Source organism: Hypanus sabinus, chromosome 9 (assembly GCF_030144855.1).
Source record: "Hypanus sabinus isolate sHypSab1 chromosome 9, sHypSab1.hap1, whole genome shotgun sequence".
Taxonomy (NCBI): domain Eukaryota; kingdom Metazoa; phylum Chordata; class Chondrichthyes; order Myliobatiformes; family Dasyatidae; genus Hypanus; species Hypanus sabinus.
In genome coordinates, this window is record NC_082714.1 from 39,596,778 (window position 1) to 39,616,642 (window position 19,865).

The following is a 19,865-nucleotide window of genomic DNA, read 5'->3' on the forward strand; positions in this document are numbered from 1 at the left end:
GGTTTACGACATTTCAGCTTACAGTTTCATAGGAGCACTGTACCTTTGGATAGCGGGGGAAACCTGTAATGAATGGTCTTCATTTTTTTTTTGGATGTTCATGAGTTGATCTTGTACTTGAATCAGCGTGCAACCAAAAGAGCAGAGTGTAAGAAGCCTTTGTAGCTTGATTAAAGTTGCTAATTTTTAGTATCATGGTTTTCATTTGTGTTTCAATCTGAGATATCATTCTGCTTTAGCAATGGTCTATTTTTCAATCAAATAGATATTGAATGTCAGTATGTTCTCTTTAAACCAATTTTAATTAGGATGGATGATGTTGCTGATGAGCTCAGCAAATACTGGGAGAAAGACCATCTTTAAACTGGTCCATAACTGTTCTTTGATATCACTTGTACAGATGCAGAGAACTTGTCGATGATTCTTTCAGTCACTGACTTGAAGGGACTTGATGTTAAATGTCATTTTGCAATGATCTGATTGTGTATGTGGCCTTCCATTGATTTTGTTTTTATTAATGAAGACCTCTGACTCCATTAATTGCAAAACCCTCCAAAATACACTGACCAGATTTGCTGTTTTCCAATAATATCTTCACAATAATCTAATGCCACTTTTCTTTGTAATGGCATGAAAAGGGGCATGTCATCTGCAGAAGTCCAGTAAGATTGTTACTCTCCTAATCAAATTCTTCATATTTTTGACAATAACAATATATAAAAGGCATCTTGAAAGTATTTAAATAATCAGTCATAGCAGGACATAGAAATAATTCAAGCAAGCGGGGTTGGTATAGCTATATGACTCTAACTCATTAAAGTCAGCTTCCAATATAGGAAGTATGGGTGCCTTTTTAGCTTCATTGTCTTCATGAAGACTGAAATTTCCAAACACACCCATAACTGATGCTTGGCATGTTGATGACTGTGCTCCAGTGTGATCAGGTTGTAATTTGAAGGTCAGTTCCTTTTGAATGTGAATCTTTAGTGCAAATTTCTTGGTTAATGTTGAGAAGACTGAGATGTTCTATTAGCCTGATCCACCATAAAGTAGCACTGATGCACAATCAAGCTATCTGGTAGCCACATTTCCCAAGATGTTAATGTTGACTGAAAGATTTTCAAGACGAAATGTATTCTTGTTGATTGGGACCAAAGGATTCCAAAGCGCAGGTCTACAATGAAGACTTTGTTCATAATGCTCTGCGGATGTGAAAATTGTTTGATTTATTTACATCCACCATAGGGGTTTAGAAAGGCAAGATCTATGGTAACAGCTCCTTTCCACAACCCCCCATCCCTACAATCAGCAGAAAGATCTCTGCATCATTTGAGATAATTGCAGCATTAATGTCAACATCCCTGTTGAAGCTATTGTCATTAATGTTGAGGCATTGGTTCTTGATCATCAAGTCCTTTGAACTAGATATAATTTGTGAGTACCAGATTCATCTTCCCCAAATGCACTGTATATACCTAGCTTGCTCAAAATTTGAGTTATTGAGAAGAAATGCTGCAATGATATGCTGAAAGTGAATTCTAAAAATGACATCATTTAGCACCTGGGTGCCAAATTTCCTTGGCTCTGGCCTGCTCTTTTTTTTTAAAAAAAATACTTTGCTGATGAAACTCTCAGCAGCAGTTGACTTCTGAGGAAATAGCTGTACCCTCTAGAAATAAATTTGTAGCTCAGAATTGAATTCTTATTTGTATGTAAATACTTGGCGCTTGTCCTCAAATTCAGAGACTGCCAGCATTTGAGGCTTCCAAATTTGCAACTTTGTAGACCATCCTTTAAAAGGTTTGATATCAGCACTTAAAAAAAATAATAATAATTAAATCTAAGTTCAGCTTTAGAAACTTGAGAATGAAGTCGGTCATGGCACTCAAGCATAGTATGCAGCCAAGCTTGTGTTAAAGGTTTTGTGTTGTAATCATGGTATTCGTTTCTGATGTAGAATGACCAACCACTGTGATTAAGTGCCATATGCCTGAAGCACTATTTTCACAGATGGTGCATATTTCTAGCACCTTCTATTTAGTTCAAATTCATAGTTGAGATGCCACATCAGACTTAACAGCAACTTCTGAAAAAGACACTCCACTTCAAATGCAGTGTGAAGTTTTATATAAAAATGAACTGCTGGAAGAATGTGATTGGTTTAACAGCATCTGTAATGGAAATGGGCTTTGATATTTTGGGTTGAACCTTCATCTGTACTGAGAATAGAGGGGAGATGATCAGTATGTAGAGGTGTAGAGGGGGGGAAGAGATGAGACGAGAGCTGGACAAGATATGTGGACCCAGATAAGGAGGGGAGGGTTTGATTGGTAGAAGGATGGAAGGAATTAGTGACAGAGGCTGGAAGATGACAGGTGAAGGCAACAAAGGGTTGCAGATGGTATCTGATGGCAAGGAAAATGGCATATAGAAATAAAGGGAGGTAGAGTGGCAGTAGGGGGAGGGTTACTGAATAATGTGGGTGGCATTAAACTAGATGATGGATAGGCAGCTTGAAAAGAAGGTTGTATGTGAGAAAGAGAAGGACAGCTGGGGATCTGGTAATTTGGGAATGGGTCATTCTGTGTTCATACCATTGAGTTGCAGGCTACTTCAGCAGTATGAGGTGCTGTTTCTCTTGTCTGCATTTGATCTCATCCTGGAAAATGCCAAAGCTGAGATGGGGAGGAGAACCAAAATGACATGCAACTAGGGGTGGGGGTTCAAGACAATGTTGGTAGACAGTGCAGGTAGTTGACAAAGTGATTGTAAATATGCTCCCCAATTCGGGCATCATTTACTACTACTCCCTGGTTAGATATCCCTGCTCGATGATGGCACCAGGCTAAACCTGAAACAGATGCTGAAGGGATGCACACCAAATACTGCATTCTCTTGCCAATTATGACATATTAATTGGACAAAGTTCCCAGTCTCCTCCTTTGCTGACTTTCACATAATGACTAACAGCTACTTTTAAACTGAAGCCCTAGAACAGGGTTTCTCAAGCGGGTTCCATGGAACCCTGGACTTCTATCAGAGATTGCTAGGGGTTCTGTGAGAGACCATGATTTTAAAAATAACATTTTTTAAACTTTGTGCAACACAAGATGCTAGCCAGACTCGCCCAACTTGGGCTGTGACATCAGCCTCTCCCTCTCGCATTGCCTCTCCCAACTTCCCCTTACTGACAATGGCAGCAAACTAAGTCTACCAATGTAGTAGAATTTTGGAGAGAAATGTTCATTTGAAAGATAGTCCAGTGTGGCAGTTTTTGAAGAGGAAGATTTTAGGCCAATGGACAAATCTGATTAAGTTAATGATGAAGAATTACAATTTTCTGAGTCATTTCACTGCACTAGTGCAACAACGGACACAAAAAGTCTGACTTTTTACAAAACTAAGTTTATTTATAAAAAAAATACAAAGTACAAATATTAAGTGTTTACAAGACAGCGAATAAATTCAATTTAAAATGATACTGTCTATAAAATGGTCAATTCCCTGGGGGCTCACCCCTCTTGGAAATCCCCCACTGGACCCATTGTGACCTCGCTCTCCCTCTCCAAGGACAGCTGGGCATGGACATATCCTTGGAAGAGGGGCAAGCTGCCTAAACCCATGAATGGCCATCTTGGCCAGGCCCAGGAGAAAGTCCACCAGTAGATCCTGCTTGCAACTTGGGTGCCCAGATATAAGGAGCACAGGGCGAAAGTGCAACCAGAACCACACCAACTGCCTCTTCAGAAACTACGGCTGCAACCTCTCACACTCCATATTAGTGTAGTTCACTGACCCCTCCTGGCCACAGAATGGACAGGTGGACAGGATGTCAGTGAACCTGCTTACATACCTGTTGCATGGTACTACCCTATATAACTTCTTCCACTGCAGGTCCCCAATATACAGGAGAAGGATCTCTGCAGAAATAGATTGGTGCTGGGGCCTCCTCCACTGCCATATGTTAAAACAGACTACCAAAAGGCAAGTTTGGTTAACTGGCAAAGCCAAGGAAGGGAAAGATGTGCAAGAGCAGCCCACACAAATGCTTTGGAGCATCACGGAAGGGCATGGTGGGTATCCCCATGAGCTACCTCATGTTATATGGAACCCTCTCCTATGTGGTATCCAGAAGCTTGGGTCTGACAAGCACATCTGGCCAATCAGGTGGTGCAACTGGAACCCCTCCACTTTCCTGAACCCCCTTGACACCCACTGTGATAGGATGGGAACCAGTCCCCCTCACAGCTCGAGCACTGTCCCTCACCAGTACAGGAGCACCCTGATTGGATGAGACTAGACCCCATACCCTTATCAGCTCTTGGTAAAAGCAAGGCACTTCCCCTAAGTTGTGTAGCTGATATTGTCTGCTGGAAGCTGCGTACCCTCCTGCTGGCAGTGTCCTGGTGGAGAAAGTGTGTCACCTGTGCTTGCCATCTCAGAGGGTCGTGGCTATACAGTTATCTGTGCATGGTCCTGAGGCAGCTGGGTGCACACACACTCCAATGACTGACCCCCCCCCCCCCCCCACCTCCATGGTCAGAAGACTCAGGACTGCAGCGGTGACCCAAACCTCCTGTTGCCTCAGAAGAAGTCCACCAGCCTCTTCTGGGTCCTGGAGACAAAAGCAGAAGGTGGGACTAAAGTAATCAGCCGGTACTATATCTTTACAATAAAAGGTCTTATCAGTGGGTTTTATATGGACTGGTGATCCATTTTTTTCTATTCCATTGTGCCTAGTCTGTGGGGAAACAACTTTGCAAATGTTGCAGTGGCTCCAGCAAAATTGAAAAGACAAGTTAACTACTAATCAGTCATATGACATGTAAAAGGACTGATTGTTTTAAACAACTGTATTGGAATCTCAGAACAGATTAAAACTTTTGAAAATAGAAGCCCCGGACAGGAAAAAAGGTTCAGGAGGCCAGTTATTTAGTAGTTTTAAGACCAGGTCACTTAAATGTTTTGTATAAAAAGAAAACTGAAAACCTGGATAAAGAACAGACCGATCCTTCTGCTACATACAGAAATCTGGTGGCTTAGCAGAAGAAGAGTTCTCAACGGGGTGTTTGAGCTGAAAGGTGAATTGCAGGAGTACTTTCAAGAAAATGGTATGCCAGATTTTGTTAAGTGCTTTGAAGATGAAGAATGAGAAACTAGCCTACTTAACAGACATTTTTCATCATATGAACCAGTTGAACAAGTCTCTGCAATGCCCTGGAGAAAGTGTTTTGACTTCAAGTGACAAGATTCTTGGATTTAAAAGGGAACTGAATTTTTGGAAAAGACATGCAGCAAAAGAAAATCTTGAAAGGTTTCCACTGCTGCTTAGGCTTGAGAATGAAGAAGGATATTAGAAAGTCCTGAGTCATATTGAAAACCACTTGGGAGAACTGCAGAACAAAATTGAACAGTATTTTTCTTCCCTTTCAACACAAGTGTATGACTGAAGGACCCTTTCTGTGAATCTTCTGCTCAGCCTGAGAACTTGACTTTGAGAGAAGAGGAAGAACTTTGAGAGCTTCACTCTGTTTATACACTCAAAATGAGATTTACTGACCTGCCCCTGGAAAAAGTTTTAGATTTCTGTGAAATAAGAGCATCCTGCTATTCTTTGGAAAGCAATGAACATTTTAATGCAGTTTTCAACTTAGATGTGTGAGAAAGCCTTTTCTCTTTAACAAACATTTAAGAGCAAGGATGGAAATCATCTCATTTCATTTGAAGTTGAAATCCATGTGTACTTGTCTCAAGTTTGACCTAGAATTGAGGAATTTATTATGTTTACTTTGAATTTTTAACATTTATGAAAAGGAAATTTCAAGAAAGGTAAGCTGAACTTTATTTTTTCCCCAAGAAAGGTTAGCTAAAATTAATTCTCTACTCAAGAGCATTGGCAATTATTTTTGGATTATTATATCTACAACTTACTGAACATGTTAATGTACCGTGAGCTCTAGAAATAATAGTTATGCAGGATTTCTGAGACCTGAAAATTATTTCGAGGGTTCTTCCAGGGCAATAAGGTTGAGAAAGGCTACCTAAGAAAGTCCTTCCTGATGCAACTTTTCCCTATCTATGCTCCATATCAAAGTTGCTTTTGAAAGAGGTCAAGGGAGGCTTTCTTTTTCACTTCCTAGCTAGAGTTCCATTGAACAGAATTAGCAACTAGATTGGCTCTTGACTCTATGTCAAAACTCAAAGTTTAAGCCCAATCCAATACACATGGACATGGTCATGCTCTGATGGGCTCAACTTGGGTAACCAGACTCTAATTTTCAATTTTCTTTATAGAAATGCATTTCTATTTTATTTTCTTTAGCCTTTGGGTGCAAGCTTATCAAAAAAAATTCACCATTCAAGGTGCAAGGTAATCAAAGATGTTTTGGGTCAGTGACTGCTTTGCCAAATGGAGTGGTTGAATCACAGAGCATTGCAAGTTCAGAAGAAAATGAAACTACCAACATGCATTAAAGGAAAATGAGAAGAATTAACTATTGTATGTTTTTTGAGTTTAAATTTTAAATATGCCTACTGATTATGCATTCTGATATTCAGATGTATAGTGCAAAAAATGTTCCTGTTTATAATCCATTAGTGAAGAACTTTAGAAATTGAGGAGGAATGACTTTTTTCCTCCTTGCAATCAAGGCACCATTTCATAAGATGGCTGTTATTCTTGTAACTAAGGGCTTCTTTCCTTCACTAACAGTTTGTTCATTGACTCCCTTCATATTTATTGAGCACTTTCTTGGAAAAAAAACTCTGACCGAGTCCCTACAATCTTCTTAGAGAATCTTAGAATTCCAAACATTCGTTATCCTATGGTTTATGAAGTTTCTTGTCATTTTGTCCCCATCTGACTGACCCTTTGCTTTGAGACTGCTAACCCTGGGTTCCAGACATCACATCCAAGATAAATAACATCCTTGCATTTACCCTTTTAACCTTTTCTCAACTGTTCTGGCCATGTAGCTGAGTCATTCTGTAGATATGTTAACTGCAGGTTTTGAACATAATAAGTGAGAAAAGTAAATGCACTGTAAATGTGTAAAACAAAAAGTAGATTTGATCCAAGCAACACACACGAAATGCTGGAGGAACTCTGGTCAGGCAGCATCAGTGGGGGTGTGGGGGGCAGGGGCGGGGGAAGTAGTTGACGTTTCGCCTTTGGACTGAACAAAAAAGCTGAGGTGTAGATTTAAAAGATGGGGGAGGGGAGAGAGCAATACAAGGTAATCGGTGAAACCAGGATGGGGAGGGATGAAGTAAAGAGCTGGGAAGTTGATTGGTGAGAAATATACAGCGCTGGAGAAGGGGGAGTCCGACAGGAGAGAACTGAAGGCTATGGAAGAAAGAAGGGGGTGGGGGGGGAGAAGAGCAGCAGAGGGAGGTGGTGGGCAGGCAAGGAAATAAGCCGAGAGAGGGAAAAGGAATGGGGACTGGTGAAGTTCAAGGTATTAATGTTTATGCCATCAGGTTTGGAGGCTAACCAGACAGAATATAAGGTGTTCCTCCAACCTGAGTGTGGCCTCATTGTGACAGAAGAGGAGGCCCTGGATTGACACAAGGGAATGGGAAGTAGAATTAAAATGGATGGCCACAGGGAGATCCCATTTCTTCAGATGGACGGAGCATAAGTGCTCGGCAAAGTGGTCTCTCAATCTACATTGGGACTCACTGACATACAGGAGGCCACACCGAGAGCACCGGGCATGGTATATGACCCCAAGAGACCCTCAAGTGAAGTGTTGCCTCACCTGGAAGGACTCTGAGTCCCTGAATGGTAGTGAGGGGGGTGGTGTAGGGGCAGGTGTAGCTCTTTTTCTATTTGCAAGGATAAGTGCCCAGAGGGATATCAGTGGGGAGGGATGAATTGACAGGGGAGTCAAGTAGGGAGTGATCCCTCTAGAAAGTGAGGAGATGTCCTTGTTGATGGGATCCCATTGGGAATGGCAGAAGTTCTGGAGAATTGTGCGCTGGATGTGGAAACTGGTGGCGTGGTAGGTTAGGACAAGAGGAACCCAAAGCTCTTAGTTTGTTTTGTTGGCTTACTTGTATTATTAAAATGTGTTGTAGTTGATTGATTTAGTCAAAAAGTTGTAAAGCACAAGAACAGGGCCTTTAGCCTAATTTGTCAGGGTCAACCACGGTGCTAATCTGCACTAATCCTGTTTGGCTACATAAAGCCTGCATCCCTCTACTCCTTTCCCTAACCAAGTACCTGTTCAAATGCCTATAATTGTATCTGCCTATTCTACCACCATCTCTGGCAGCTCATTTCAAATCACCACCACACTCAATGTGCCCCTCAGATCTCCTTTGAAATCTTTTCCTTCTGAGCTTAAGCCGATGCCCTCAAATTGTAGATTACCCTGACCTGGGGAAATATCTATCTTATCAATGTCCTTCATAATTTTATATTTTTTTTCCAGGTCACTTCAGATTCCTACATTCCAATGGGCATGTAGGAATGTAGAAACCCAGCCTTTTCAATTTCTCCTTGTAACAACAGCTTCCTTTCCAGGTATATTGTGGCAAATCTGTACTGTATTCTTCCTGTTGCTACCGCATTCATTCTCTAGTTTCGTGACCAGAATTGTATACAATACTCATGTGGTGTAACCAGTGTTTCATTGCATGCTATTTGTTACTTCTGCATTCTTATGTGTGAGAAAAATCAGGTTTGCTCTTTTATGGTTTCATGGCACTGGATAAATTCCTTCTGAGGCTGTCCTATGTCTTCAGAGAGCAGAATCAAATGTACTTTCTGATGAAGACACCGGAAAACCCATCTTGCAATTGAAATATTAATTCAGTTTTGCTTTCCCAAAACTGCTATCTGAATTCAGTGTTTGCAGTATTTTCTGTTTTTAGTTCTTCCCTTGCCTGCAGCTTTTTGATTTTCATGCATTGTGCAATGTTGCTCAATCAGCCTATGTTTCTACTTGGACTTTGAATAATGAAATATCTTTATTTTATCAGTACAAAGAATTGTAAGTTGCATTAGATTAAACCATTATCTTCTGTACAGACTTACTGTAGTTAAAATTAATTTAAGCTTTGCAACAAATTAAGATGAAAGACAACAGCAAGATTACATTCTGTAACTGTAAATGCACTTGTCTGCCAAATTATCAAATGGATTTGGCTATGATTATGATGAAATAACTTTATAGCTGCAGAAACCAGATGAAAATGAGCGAATTCCCTAGCGTTTAGGTTCTTAAATTCTGAGGAATATGGTTCAACTACACCTTGGTCTGCTTCTTAACTTTTCAGTGTACGAATTGAGCCAAGTAGCTTATACATGGCTACATCTATGTGGGGGAAGAATTTTTTTTTTAAACCAAATGGAATTTTTATCTTGAAATGATGTACAGTCTTTGGCAATGGATTTGAATGCCACACTTCATGTTATATCATTAAGTGGGCTGTGCTGCATATGGTGTATTTTAGAATTTTTCTTTTCAAGTAGGATAATTGGCAATCTTGTGCTTTGAATTTGACAGAGCAGGGATAAATGACTTGATGTTTGAATGCAGAAGTTTTCTCCCCCCCCCCCCCCCCATGAATAAACACACTTGTGTCAAATTTTATGTTGCCTATTTGAATATGTTGTAAAGTGGTTATTTTCACTATTAAATTATCACTTTGAGGTAAAAGTTTGCAATGTGATTTTTTTTTAAAAGATGTTGGAAATGTAGCTCAGTGCTACATTGAGTATACCTTGCACAAATCTTGCATTGGGATACAAAATCTATTTGTTCTTTAGTAAAATGAAAAAACATTTACATCACTGTTTTGGAGATGGACTAGGATGCAACAGCTTGATGCCCCCTTCACTTGCCATGTTCCAAACATGCATCAAATAGAGGCCTCATAATTAGGTGTCTGGAGAATGTAATTAATAGATTGTAATTGAGAGCCCATTTTGGAGTCTCCTTGTGTATGATTCAACAATAGTTTTATAGATCAACGTTGTGACTTTGGACAGCTGAAAGAACGTTTATGGAAAGTCACAATGTGAGCTGAAGTATGAATAGTATAGCTGCCATCATAACTGGGGCTTTTTGTCAAATAGTGCAATATAGAAAGTAACTTTATTTCCTAGTCTGCTTTCAGAGAATTCAATCTTGCCAAGTTTTGCTGAAGGTGGAGCTCTTCTTCCATATCTTGATACTACGGAGCTCAGGTGTTGGCTTTGGCATTTAACCAGGTGTTATTGCTTCCACAATACATTACATGGAAAAGACTTGTTTTCTGTGGACACCTTTACATATGACCTATGCTACAACCAGTACCAGGACCAAACTGCGTATTTACATCTTTATAGGGTGGCCTGCAGACAAGAGTATTAAAATTGTGTACCTAATGCAAGGCATTCAGAAGGGGAGAAACACAGTCGTGGACTCTATGTGTGCTACAAATTTCAGTGATGGTGTATGCAGATTGAGAGACCCTGCGGAGGAACTGTAACATATTTAATTGCCAGGACAAATCTGAGGTCTCGTTGATTTGTCATATCTTGCCAGTCAATTTTAAATTAGTTGCAAGTAGAAGTTTTTAAGAAGTATTTCTTATTCCTTTGTGATTAGTAAATGGATAATTTAATAGTGGGCTGGTCTTGTACATATTTCAGAGCTAAGAGCCAGAGCCCAGATTAGAATGTCAACTAGTTTGAGAATCAACATATGACAAAGAAAAACAGATTGAGGGGCTTCTCTTTTCTCCCCCTCTCTCCCCCGGTGATGTTATCGAACAGCGGTTTGTATCTATAAACTGGCTGTAAGAAAGCAAAACTTGCAGTAAATTTCACAGCATAACCAACAAAATTTGGCTCAAGGTCACTTTGGGGGAACAGTAGGACAAGTAACCGGATGCTTGAGGTAGATTAAGATTTCCTTGGAGAAGGAAGGGAATTTTAAATAGGATGGAGAAAATGAGGTGGGAAGTAGCAGTATATCAGAGACATGTCTACCAAGAAAGGGTAATAAATATTTGAGATGATTGAGGCCAGAATTAGTAGACCATGGTTATTTTGAATGGTAAGATTTGAGCAAAGTAGAGATGGGGAGGAGAGAGGAGATGGGAGAGTTTCTAATCAGATATAAAATTTGAGTTTTTAAATTAGGAGTGAATGTAGATCATTAAGCTTAAGGTGTCGGATGGGATTTGTCAAACATGACAGACAAATTGAAGAGGTTGGGCTGAATAGTCAAGGTTAGAGGTGGTAAAGATGTAGGGCAAGGTTTTGAGTGTGATAAGCTCAGTTTGTAGTACAGCAGGTAGTGCAAATTCTATTGCTTTAAAGAGCCAAGGTACGAGGGGGGAGAATCAAATCTAGTTTGGCAGTACTCTGACTGGGAATGACGGTGTATTTCCAATGTCATTAGGTATAAATTTGAATCTTAAATAGTTTGCCCCTTATTCTTTAGCACTGACCATGGTCCTTGACCAAGGAAGACATTTCCCTACATTCATCACCCTGCTGAGCCTAAGGAGAATGTTGTAAGTTTCAATGATACATACTTTCCAACCTCTAAACCCTAGAGAATACAAACCTAACCTAGTCACTTTCTCACAAACATGAGGAAATCGGCAGATGCTAGAAATTCAAGCAATGCAACAAAATGCTGGTGGAACGCAGCAGGCCAGGCAGCATCTATAGGAAGAAGTACAGTCGATGTTTTGGGCCGCGACTCTTTGTCAGGACTAACTGAAAGAAGAGATAGTAAGAGATTTGAAAGTGGGAAGGGGAGACCCAAAATGATAGGAGAAGACATGAGGGGGAGGGATGAAGCTAAGAGCTGGGAAGTTGATTGGCAAAAGGGATACAAGGCTGGAGAAGGGGAAATATCATAGGACGGAAGGCCTTGGAAGAAAGAAAGGGGGAGGGGAGTACCAGAGGAAGATGGAGAGCAGGCAAGGAGTTATCGTGAGAGGGAAAGAGGAGGGAAAAAAATAGGGATGGGATAAGAAGGGGAGGAGGGGCATTAATGGAAGTTGGAGAAATCAATGTTCATGTCATCAGGTTGGAGGCTACCCAGCCGGTATATAAGGTGTTGTCGTTCCAACCTCGAGTGTGGCTTCATCTTGATAGTAGAGGAGGCCATGGGTTGACATATCGGAATGGGATGTGGAATTAAAATGTGTAGCCACTGGGAGATCCTGCTTCCTCTGGCAGATAGAGCGTAGGTGTTCAGCAAAATGGTCTCCCAGTCTGCTTTGGGTCTCACCAATATATAATAGGCCGCACCGGGAGCACCGGATATCACATGAGCAGACTCACAGGTGAAGTGTCACCTCGCCTGGAAGGACAGTCTGGAGCCCTGAATGGTGGTGAGGGAGGAAGTGTAAGGGCAGGTGTAGCACTTGTTCAGCTTACAAGGATAAGTGCCAGGAGGGAGGTCGGTGGGAAGGGATTGGGGGGTGGGGGGGAAGAATGGACAAGGGAGTCGCATAGGGAGCGGTCCCTGGGGAAAACAGAAAGTCACTTCCTCCTCATTTGGCAAACACCATCCTCAAACTTTGCTCCACTTAATGCTAGCACAATCAAAGCTGAGGAGGTACTCTTAGATGTGGCCTCAAAGTGGCCCAATAGGATTGAAGCAGTCATTTTTGCTCCATGACTTAAACCCCAGATAATAAAACAGTGTACCATTTGCCTTTCTAATATTTGCTATACCAGCATATGCACTTTCAGGACCTTTTGCACAAGGACATCTAGATACAAGGGCTGGATGTTATCTTTACACTTTTTAGTGATGCTCAATACATGAAAAATTTTGGCAGACAGCAAGGTTTGATTGTGTTCTGTGCAGTTCAGTAAGTTATGGCAGCAAATGGATGCACTAAGGAACTTGGTATAACCATTTGATCCTGTGTTTGTTGGACTTGAGGCAACAGTGTAGTAGGCCAGGATCATTCAAAGATATCCAGAGTAGTGTTTTTCTGAGCAAGAAGTTTGAGCATAGTGTGTTAGGGCATTAGGAATTGTACCTAATGATGTTGGACATGTACTGTCATTCCAAATCAGTCAAGTGTTACTCGATTTGATTCTGTCCCTTTGTGCTTTAAACAACAGACAACAGTGAGAGAGTGCTGGATGGCTTGTCATTTAAGGAAGGATCACTTTGCACAACTGGTTCCCTGCTTTTGAGTATTGTTGGTACATATCATAATCCTTGTGATGGGGGAAAGGTTTTGAGATTAGTCATTACAAGATATTTATCTTATGATCTTTTATTGTATTTACAGTATCTATGTGCCTAGTTCAATTGATCTTTAGTACTATTAGTTGGGAATTTGGTACTGTTTGTGCCAGTGTATGTCAGGAGTGGGTTGTCATTACCTTGCACTTTAGTGATATGATTATTAATTGCCAGTTCAAAATAAATTTATTATCAACGTACATGTATGTCACCATATACAACCCTACAATTCATTTTCTTACGGGTATATGCAATAAATCTAATGACCATAAGAGAATCAGTGAAGAATTGCACCCACAAGGCAGACAAACTGAGCAAATAGGAAAAAAAAAAGTAGTAATAATAACTCAGCAATAAATATTGAGAACGTGAGATGACGGAACATTTCAATGATTGGGTGATCCTCTGGATCAGTAGCCTGATTGTTGAAGGGTAATAGTGGCTTCTGAACTTGGTGATGTGATTCCTGAGGCTGTTGTTTCTTCCTGTTTGCTGCTTTCCATTTGTTAGCATGTATCTGAATCTTTCTGCATGTAAAAGTGAAGTGCTCTTTCTGAGGAATTGTAAATGGATCTGAACATCACTCCCATGATACTTTGATTTAAGACGGGTCATCAGCGAAGCAGGTGATGATGGTTGGACCTAGGACATGGTCCTGATGAACTCCCAATGTGATGTCATAGGGATTTGATTATCATTCAAGTACAGCAACCATATTTCTTTGTGAAGTATGATTCTAATGACTGGAGATTCCCCTTGTGACCATTGTCTTATTGATGCAGCAGACAACTGGAAGGTGTATTGATGTTGAGGGTAAGCTGCTGACATCTTGCCTCTGGAACTGAGCTCATTCATCTGTGCTCGGACCAAATGTTAGTGAGGACCAGCGTCAAGTAGGTCTGGTGGACCCCAAACTGAACGTTAGGGAGCTGGTTATTAATGGGAAGATTGGAGTTTGTCTTCAGAAGCATAGCAGTTGTCACTGCAATATGAATGACTTAGATTGCTTCTGTAATTGTTTGCTGTAGTTAGTAATAATTAATTTATCTTGTGTGGGTTGCTCTTAACCTGTGCAGACTCAGTCTGTCTTCAAGATTTTGCTCTCTAGATCAGTGACAGACTGCTAAGACACTTGAATTACAAAAATGGAAATTCCAAATACTTTGTCTTCTGATTGCCATTATATCAACATGGAGTACTATTAATTCCATAAGACATCAGTGCAGAATTGGGCCATTTGGCCCATCAAGTCTGTTCTGCCATTCAGTCATGGCTGATCCCTTGCATGTTTGTTGCTGTCTGTGTAACACTCCATCACTACTTTTGGTGTCTACTCTGCTGACAGGAAAGGATGTACACAGGTTTTCATAATGGAGTCTATAAGGTATTTTTGAGCATGATTATATCAGGCTGTTGCTTAACTCGTCTTTGAGATCATCGCAAGTTAGTCACCAAATCCAAGAAGCTCCATATTTCTGTAACTTTTTTTTTAACCCTCTATCTGTATTTCCATAATGGTTATAATGAAACTAGTTCATTTTAGATATTACTACTACAGGTCTAGAATCATATATGAACCACATAGTGCACAATATAGTCATATTGAAAAACTTTCAAGTTCTTTCATATGAATTGTAATAAATGATGGGGCATAATAAAAACATTAGACTGTTATTACATGGCATAATGTTTTTTTTTCTTTTGATTAATATTGCTTTATTTGCAGGTATGTGAAATATTTGAAGTACAATATTTTGGTTCAGTGTGTGGTGGCAATGGCTGAGCAAATAGTGAAGGAAGAAATAATCAAAGTTTCCATGTTCCAGGGAGATTCCCACAGTGGTAAGTCTTCCATGAAGATAAGTCATCATTGTATGCCTTCTGTTTATGAAAAATTACAAAGATGAAATGCTATTATGGAGTTCCCTTTGCATAATTTTCCACAAGATCAAATGTTTGCATCCAGGGACATTTCTTTTGTTTCCATTTATTTGTTTTGAAGGAGTGTCAGAGAAATCTATTCCAATACTCATTTTGACTGATCTATTTCTAAACTACATTTATCTTCAATTCTCCAGAATAAGCCAAGGAAAACAATTATTTAATTTGAAGCTTTCAAATGACCTTCAACTTTGGCTTTTTGGATAAGGAGTTTCATTCATTTACTGTCTTTCATAGTATAAGTTCATTCCAATTATATTTACAAAATGTATTCATGAATGTCAGTAAGAGGTAACAAGGGCATTCCAGTTATAATTGTTATTTAATAGACTCTATCCTTACAATTATTCTGTCATTTGCTTCATGGCTAATGGATGATTTAGAGTCTATCTGAAATGCTTTTAACCCTGTATTACCTAGTCCGGTTAGTATGCTTTTTTTTTTCAAAAGTGACAAATGGACTCTTTACAAGTCTCATTGTAGTGATAGTTCCTGGAATACTGACATCCGATGTTAGTATTAGATCAGGTATCAAAATGAAGAGAAGAGGTGTTTAAAATTTGCCTTTTAAAGTCCAACCTCAGACTTAAGAAATCTGGAAAAGCTCTGTATGTGTGCCTTCATTTTTCTGCAGACCTCATGTTGAGATTGCCAGTTATTGCATTTTATTTCTTTGGGCTTTGACCCAGTGAGAATGGGGTTAATAAATCAAAACTTATGGTTAGATAGCCCCTTGCTGATACAGGGTTGTGGGGGAGAAATAAACTTAGCATTCCATTGTGAGACTGATGAAATGACTCCTTGTCATGGTTTTATTTAAAAAAAAAACTCTGCTTTTGAGCCAAAGTGCACTCAATCCATAATTTTTAATGCTGTGTCTACTGTGATGCTCCTACTTGTCCTGTTCAGCTTTGTGGAACAATTTCTCAGAAGCACTTAAAACATGATTGGAACAAGAAGTGGCATTCTCAGTCTCTGGCCCTTTTCAGTAGAAAGAAAGCAGAGTGTTATCCACATGTAGTATTTGGATGGAGAAACATCAGTTGGGTAAAAATGGAATCGGAGCATGATGCCAGGGTAAGGCATAAATGAGGTAGATATATTTACTTGGGACAGGTGACTTTTCCACAACTAAACAAGAGCAGAGGCCAACTGACCAGGTATAAGATAAATAGAACCTTTTATGTGACTTCATGATTCTCAGAGCTGTGTTCTGCTGACTTCATCCATTTGTCAACTATTTTCTAGTCTTCAGCTTTAACCAAGTGAAAGTGTTATTTATAAGATGGGACATTGTGGGTTGAAATGAACATTATACAGGAACCAATACATCTACTTTCTATTTTGTTCTGACATTGAGAAGCAGATGAACATCACAGATATCCTATAACTGGCAGCAAGTCAACATAAGATTCATAACAGCATGTTCTGTTTTAGTTTTTCATCGTTCTTTCCATGGAAGTAAATATAAAATTAGTCTGCTGATGAATTCAATAAAATTGATTACTTTTGTGGGATAGGTTACACATTTAAGCCACTGAATGGGAGATATTTTTCTATGCTTGGAAGGGGAATCCACTAACTATGATGTACAACTTCAGAGATATTTGCATTAATAGGCAAAATTGGCTCATTATCTTCAGCTTTACTCCAGGCCTGGGCTATGGTAACTGATTAGCCCTTGACATTACCTTTGTATGCATCTCCCTCCATCTATACCTTCTGACTCACTGATAATATCTACTTTTATTTTAATTTTCAGCATTTGGAGTGCATTACTTTTGTTCCTTTTTTTAACAATCTGGTCTAAGGCCTGTTTTAAATGCTATGTGTTGACAATACTGAAGGAGAGCTTCAAATGTATGTTAAAAATAGTAGGTTTTTGAATTTATCTTTGCTTTTCAATTTCTGTTACAGTCTGGAGAGCTCCTCGCAATACACCAGTCATCACCATCTCTGATGATTCTGATTCAGATGATGAGCCATCACTTGTGCCCAGTAAAGATCGATTGACAGAAAATCAAGATGTTGTGCTAATTGAGGTATTGTGCTTTTTACTTTCTACAATTAGGAAAGGGATTTGGACATGATGTGCATTATTATAAACTATGCAATAATTCTTCAATAATTTGTAAGAAGATGACCATTTGGGAGTTGGCATTATCAATGAGAAGGGGCAGTTAATCCCACTAAGGAAAAATGTAGAGAAAAGAGTTACTTAGAATGTTTAGTTCTAAATAGTACTGCTTTAAAAGATAGACTGTGTTTTTGTGTGTATGTGTTATAGTTGCAAGCATATTCGTGTTGGATAGTTGTGACTTAGAAGTAAAGAGATGCAGGTTATCCCGAGATTACAGTGGTCGTGGGTCCTTTCCTATGAATTGTTCATAACTTGACTATTTTGCATGTTGGAAATGTAGCTGCAAACTGAATTTCAAAGTAGTAAAAGATGTCTGTGGCAGCTGGCAAATCCATCTTCCTGATCTCGTATGTTGGTTTCTTTGACTGGCCGTAAGTGAGGCACTTGTAAGCTGGGGAAGACCCATGCTTGTCTACTTACAAAGAACTTGTGTATGGTTTAACTTAATTCTCTCAGTTTCAAAGTGGAGAAGATATGCATGTCAACTTATGTCACCAATAATCTTGTTGGCCTTTCTTCCACACCCATTCTATTGCTGCCCACGGTTGCCTTGTTCTTACCTGCCACTTCTTTCTGTATTTCCTTCTATTTGGTCATCTCTTCTGATGCAAGCCATATGGAATATCTTCCAAAACTAGCGTACACAAGACCGTAAGATACAGAAGCAGAATTAGGCCATTTGGCCCATCCAGTATACTAAGGACATTTTTTGCAAACTTTGTTCACTGCTTAAATGTCTTGTTGTTAGGTTACACACCTGTGAAGTACCTTGAGATATAAAGCTATGTTGCAATGCTGAAAATTGAGGAAATAGTATTTAAGCAAAGATGACTGAGAAGTGAAAGTAAAATTGAAAATGGAGTTGTACATTCATATTTTTAAGGTAATACCAAATTAGGAAGTGTGGTGTTGATGAAAGTAGAAATTATCAAAGCATTTAAAGTAACTTACCCAAAAGTCTGGCAGCTAGAAATTGAGACAAATTGGCAAATTTTAGAATGGTTGCAGAGTTAAAAATGTGTATTCTCAAAGTGGTTAGGGTGTCTATATAGTCAGATTACTGAAAGATAGTGCCAGTATAAAAACCAATGGGTTCAGGGTGATGGTGAAGCTGTCCTTCCACTTCAAAGGAGCCTTTGCCAGAGCACATCTAGACACTGCTTTGAATTCTTAAGAGCAGTATTCTATTTTCATCTTGTAAAATGTGGATTGCTGCTTCATCAGTGATGTTGAGATTTAAAAAAATTGAATCAGAGTTCTGGTAGGCTTAAATGGAGTATGAAAACTGAGTGGTAATCTAGCCAAGATATTTATAGTAGTAAATGCGGAGATATTAACAGTGGTAAATAGATTTAATGTGGTTGATGAATCTGTTTGTTGCCTGAATCTGGAACAAGAGCATTATTTCATATTAAGAGCTGATCCATTCACATTGAAATTGGATAATGTTCATTCATGGCCTAGAGAAATTAGGAACGTACCCAAAGGAGTGGCTGCGAGAAAGATTGAATCTTTTAGTTTTGAGATTACTGGATTTTGTTTGTGAAAGATTGTTGAGAAAAATAAATTAAAGAGATTCAGGTGTTGCAGTTATGAACAAAGGCCATTTTTTCATGTTGCCTTTCTTTACAGATTCTCCTGATAGTTACCTGATAATTTCCAACACCTGCTTTTTTGTTTTGCACATTACAGGATATTGCATCAAGGTAAAACTGGAAGATGTTCTGTGTAATTTTGGTTGCAAGGAAGGAAAGATTTCGGCCTTTAATTTCTGTGGCGTGTCTCCCACTCTACTACTCCAATTGTAGTGGAAATTTCCATTTTAAGCAACTGAGGAGTATCCCAAAAGAAAACTTTGCCTTTTTAGTTTTTTGTGCAAAGTTTGGCTGTTGTCATTCTTGAATTACTCCTACTCATCTGTCAAATCTCTTTCAGACACCAGTGAGACAAATCCGACCACCTATCATCATCCAGCCTGCATCTGAATGGCAGAAAGTTCAACAGAGAGATCAACCTATGAAAAACCAGGGAGCTAATGGAAACTTGCATGAGGAAGAGAACTGCATCATCGTGACACCGCATAAACAAATGGTTGAGCCAGATATTGGGGCTCGAGCAGAACCAGATGCAACTCGTCCTCAGCCAGCCAAAGATGTGGAGGCTGCCTTAGCTGCAGAGCATCACCTTGGGCAGAAAAATAAGGAACAAAATGGGGTAGATCCTGGAGCAGTTGCTGGTCCCAGTGAGCTTCCAATTGGGGAAACAAATGAATTGGAACTACTGGACATGCGACTTCACTCAGCAGCAAAGACAGTGGAAGTAGAGCAGGAGGAAGCACAAGTGAATTTGGTGGCAGACCAAGATCCTGTGTTACCTCAGCCAGATGTTGTGCAGGAAGCTGTCAGAGAAGAGGTTCAGCCAATTGCTAATGATCCAATTGTGCAAGAACAGCAGAGGGAAGATGAACTGGATAATATAATACTGGATTTGGAAAACCTTGAGGATGCTGCTGGAGAAGGCAATGAACTCTTAAGGTCACTAGTGAAAGAAACAGTAAGTTCTTGTGAACT

General features: G+C 39.6%; 1 protein-coding gene across 8 annotated transcripts in view; it reads left to right on the plus strand.

Annotated features, from left to right (window-relative positions):
- rnf216 (ring finger protein 216) overlaps nt 1–19,865 on the plus strand; it is a 214,653-nt gene that overhangs the window by 10,359 nt on the left and 184,429 nt on the right. For all 8 annotated transcript variants that reach the window (XR_009513929.1, XR_009513930.1, XR_009513931.1 and 5 more), the window contains exons 2-4: nt 14,941–15,056; nt 17,073–17,197; nt 19,231–19,848. Coding sequence is in view for 3 of the 8 variants with exons in the window: in XM_059979517.1 (XP_059835500.1) it covers nt 14,990–15,056; nt 17,073–17,197; nt 19,231–19,848 (810 nt within the window). In the remaining 5 variants the exon portion in view is untranslated. The remainder of the gene's footprint in view (nt 1–14,940; nt 15,057–17,072; nt 17,198–19,230; nt 19,849–19,865) is intronic.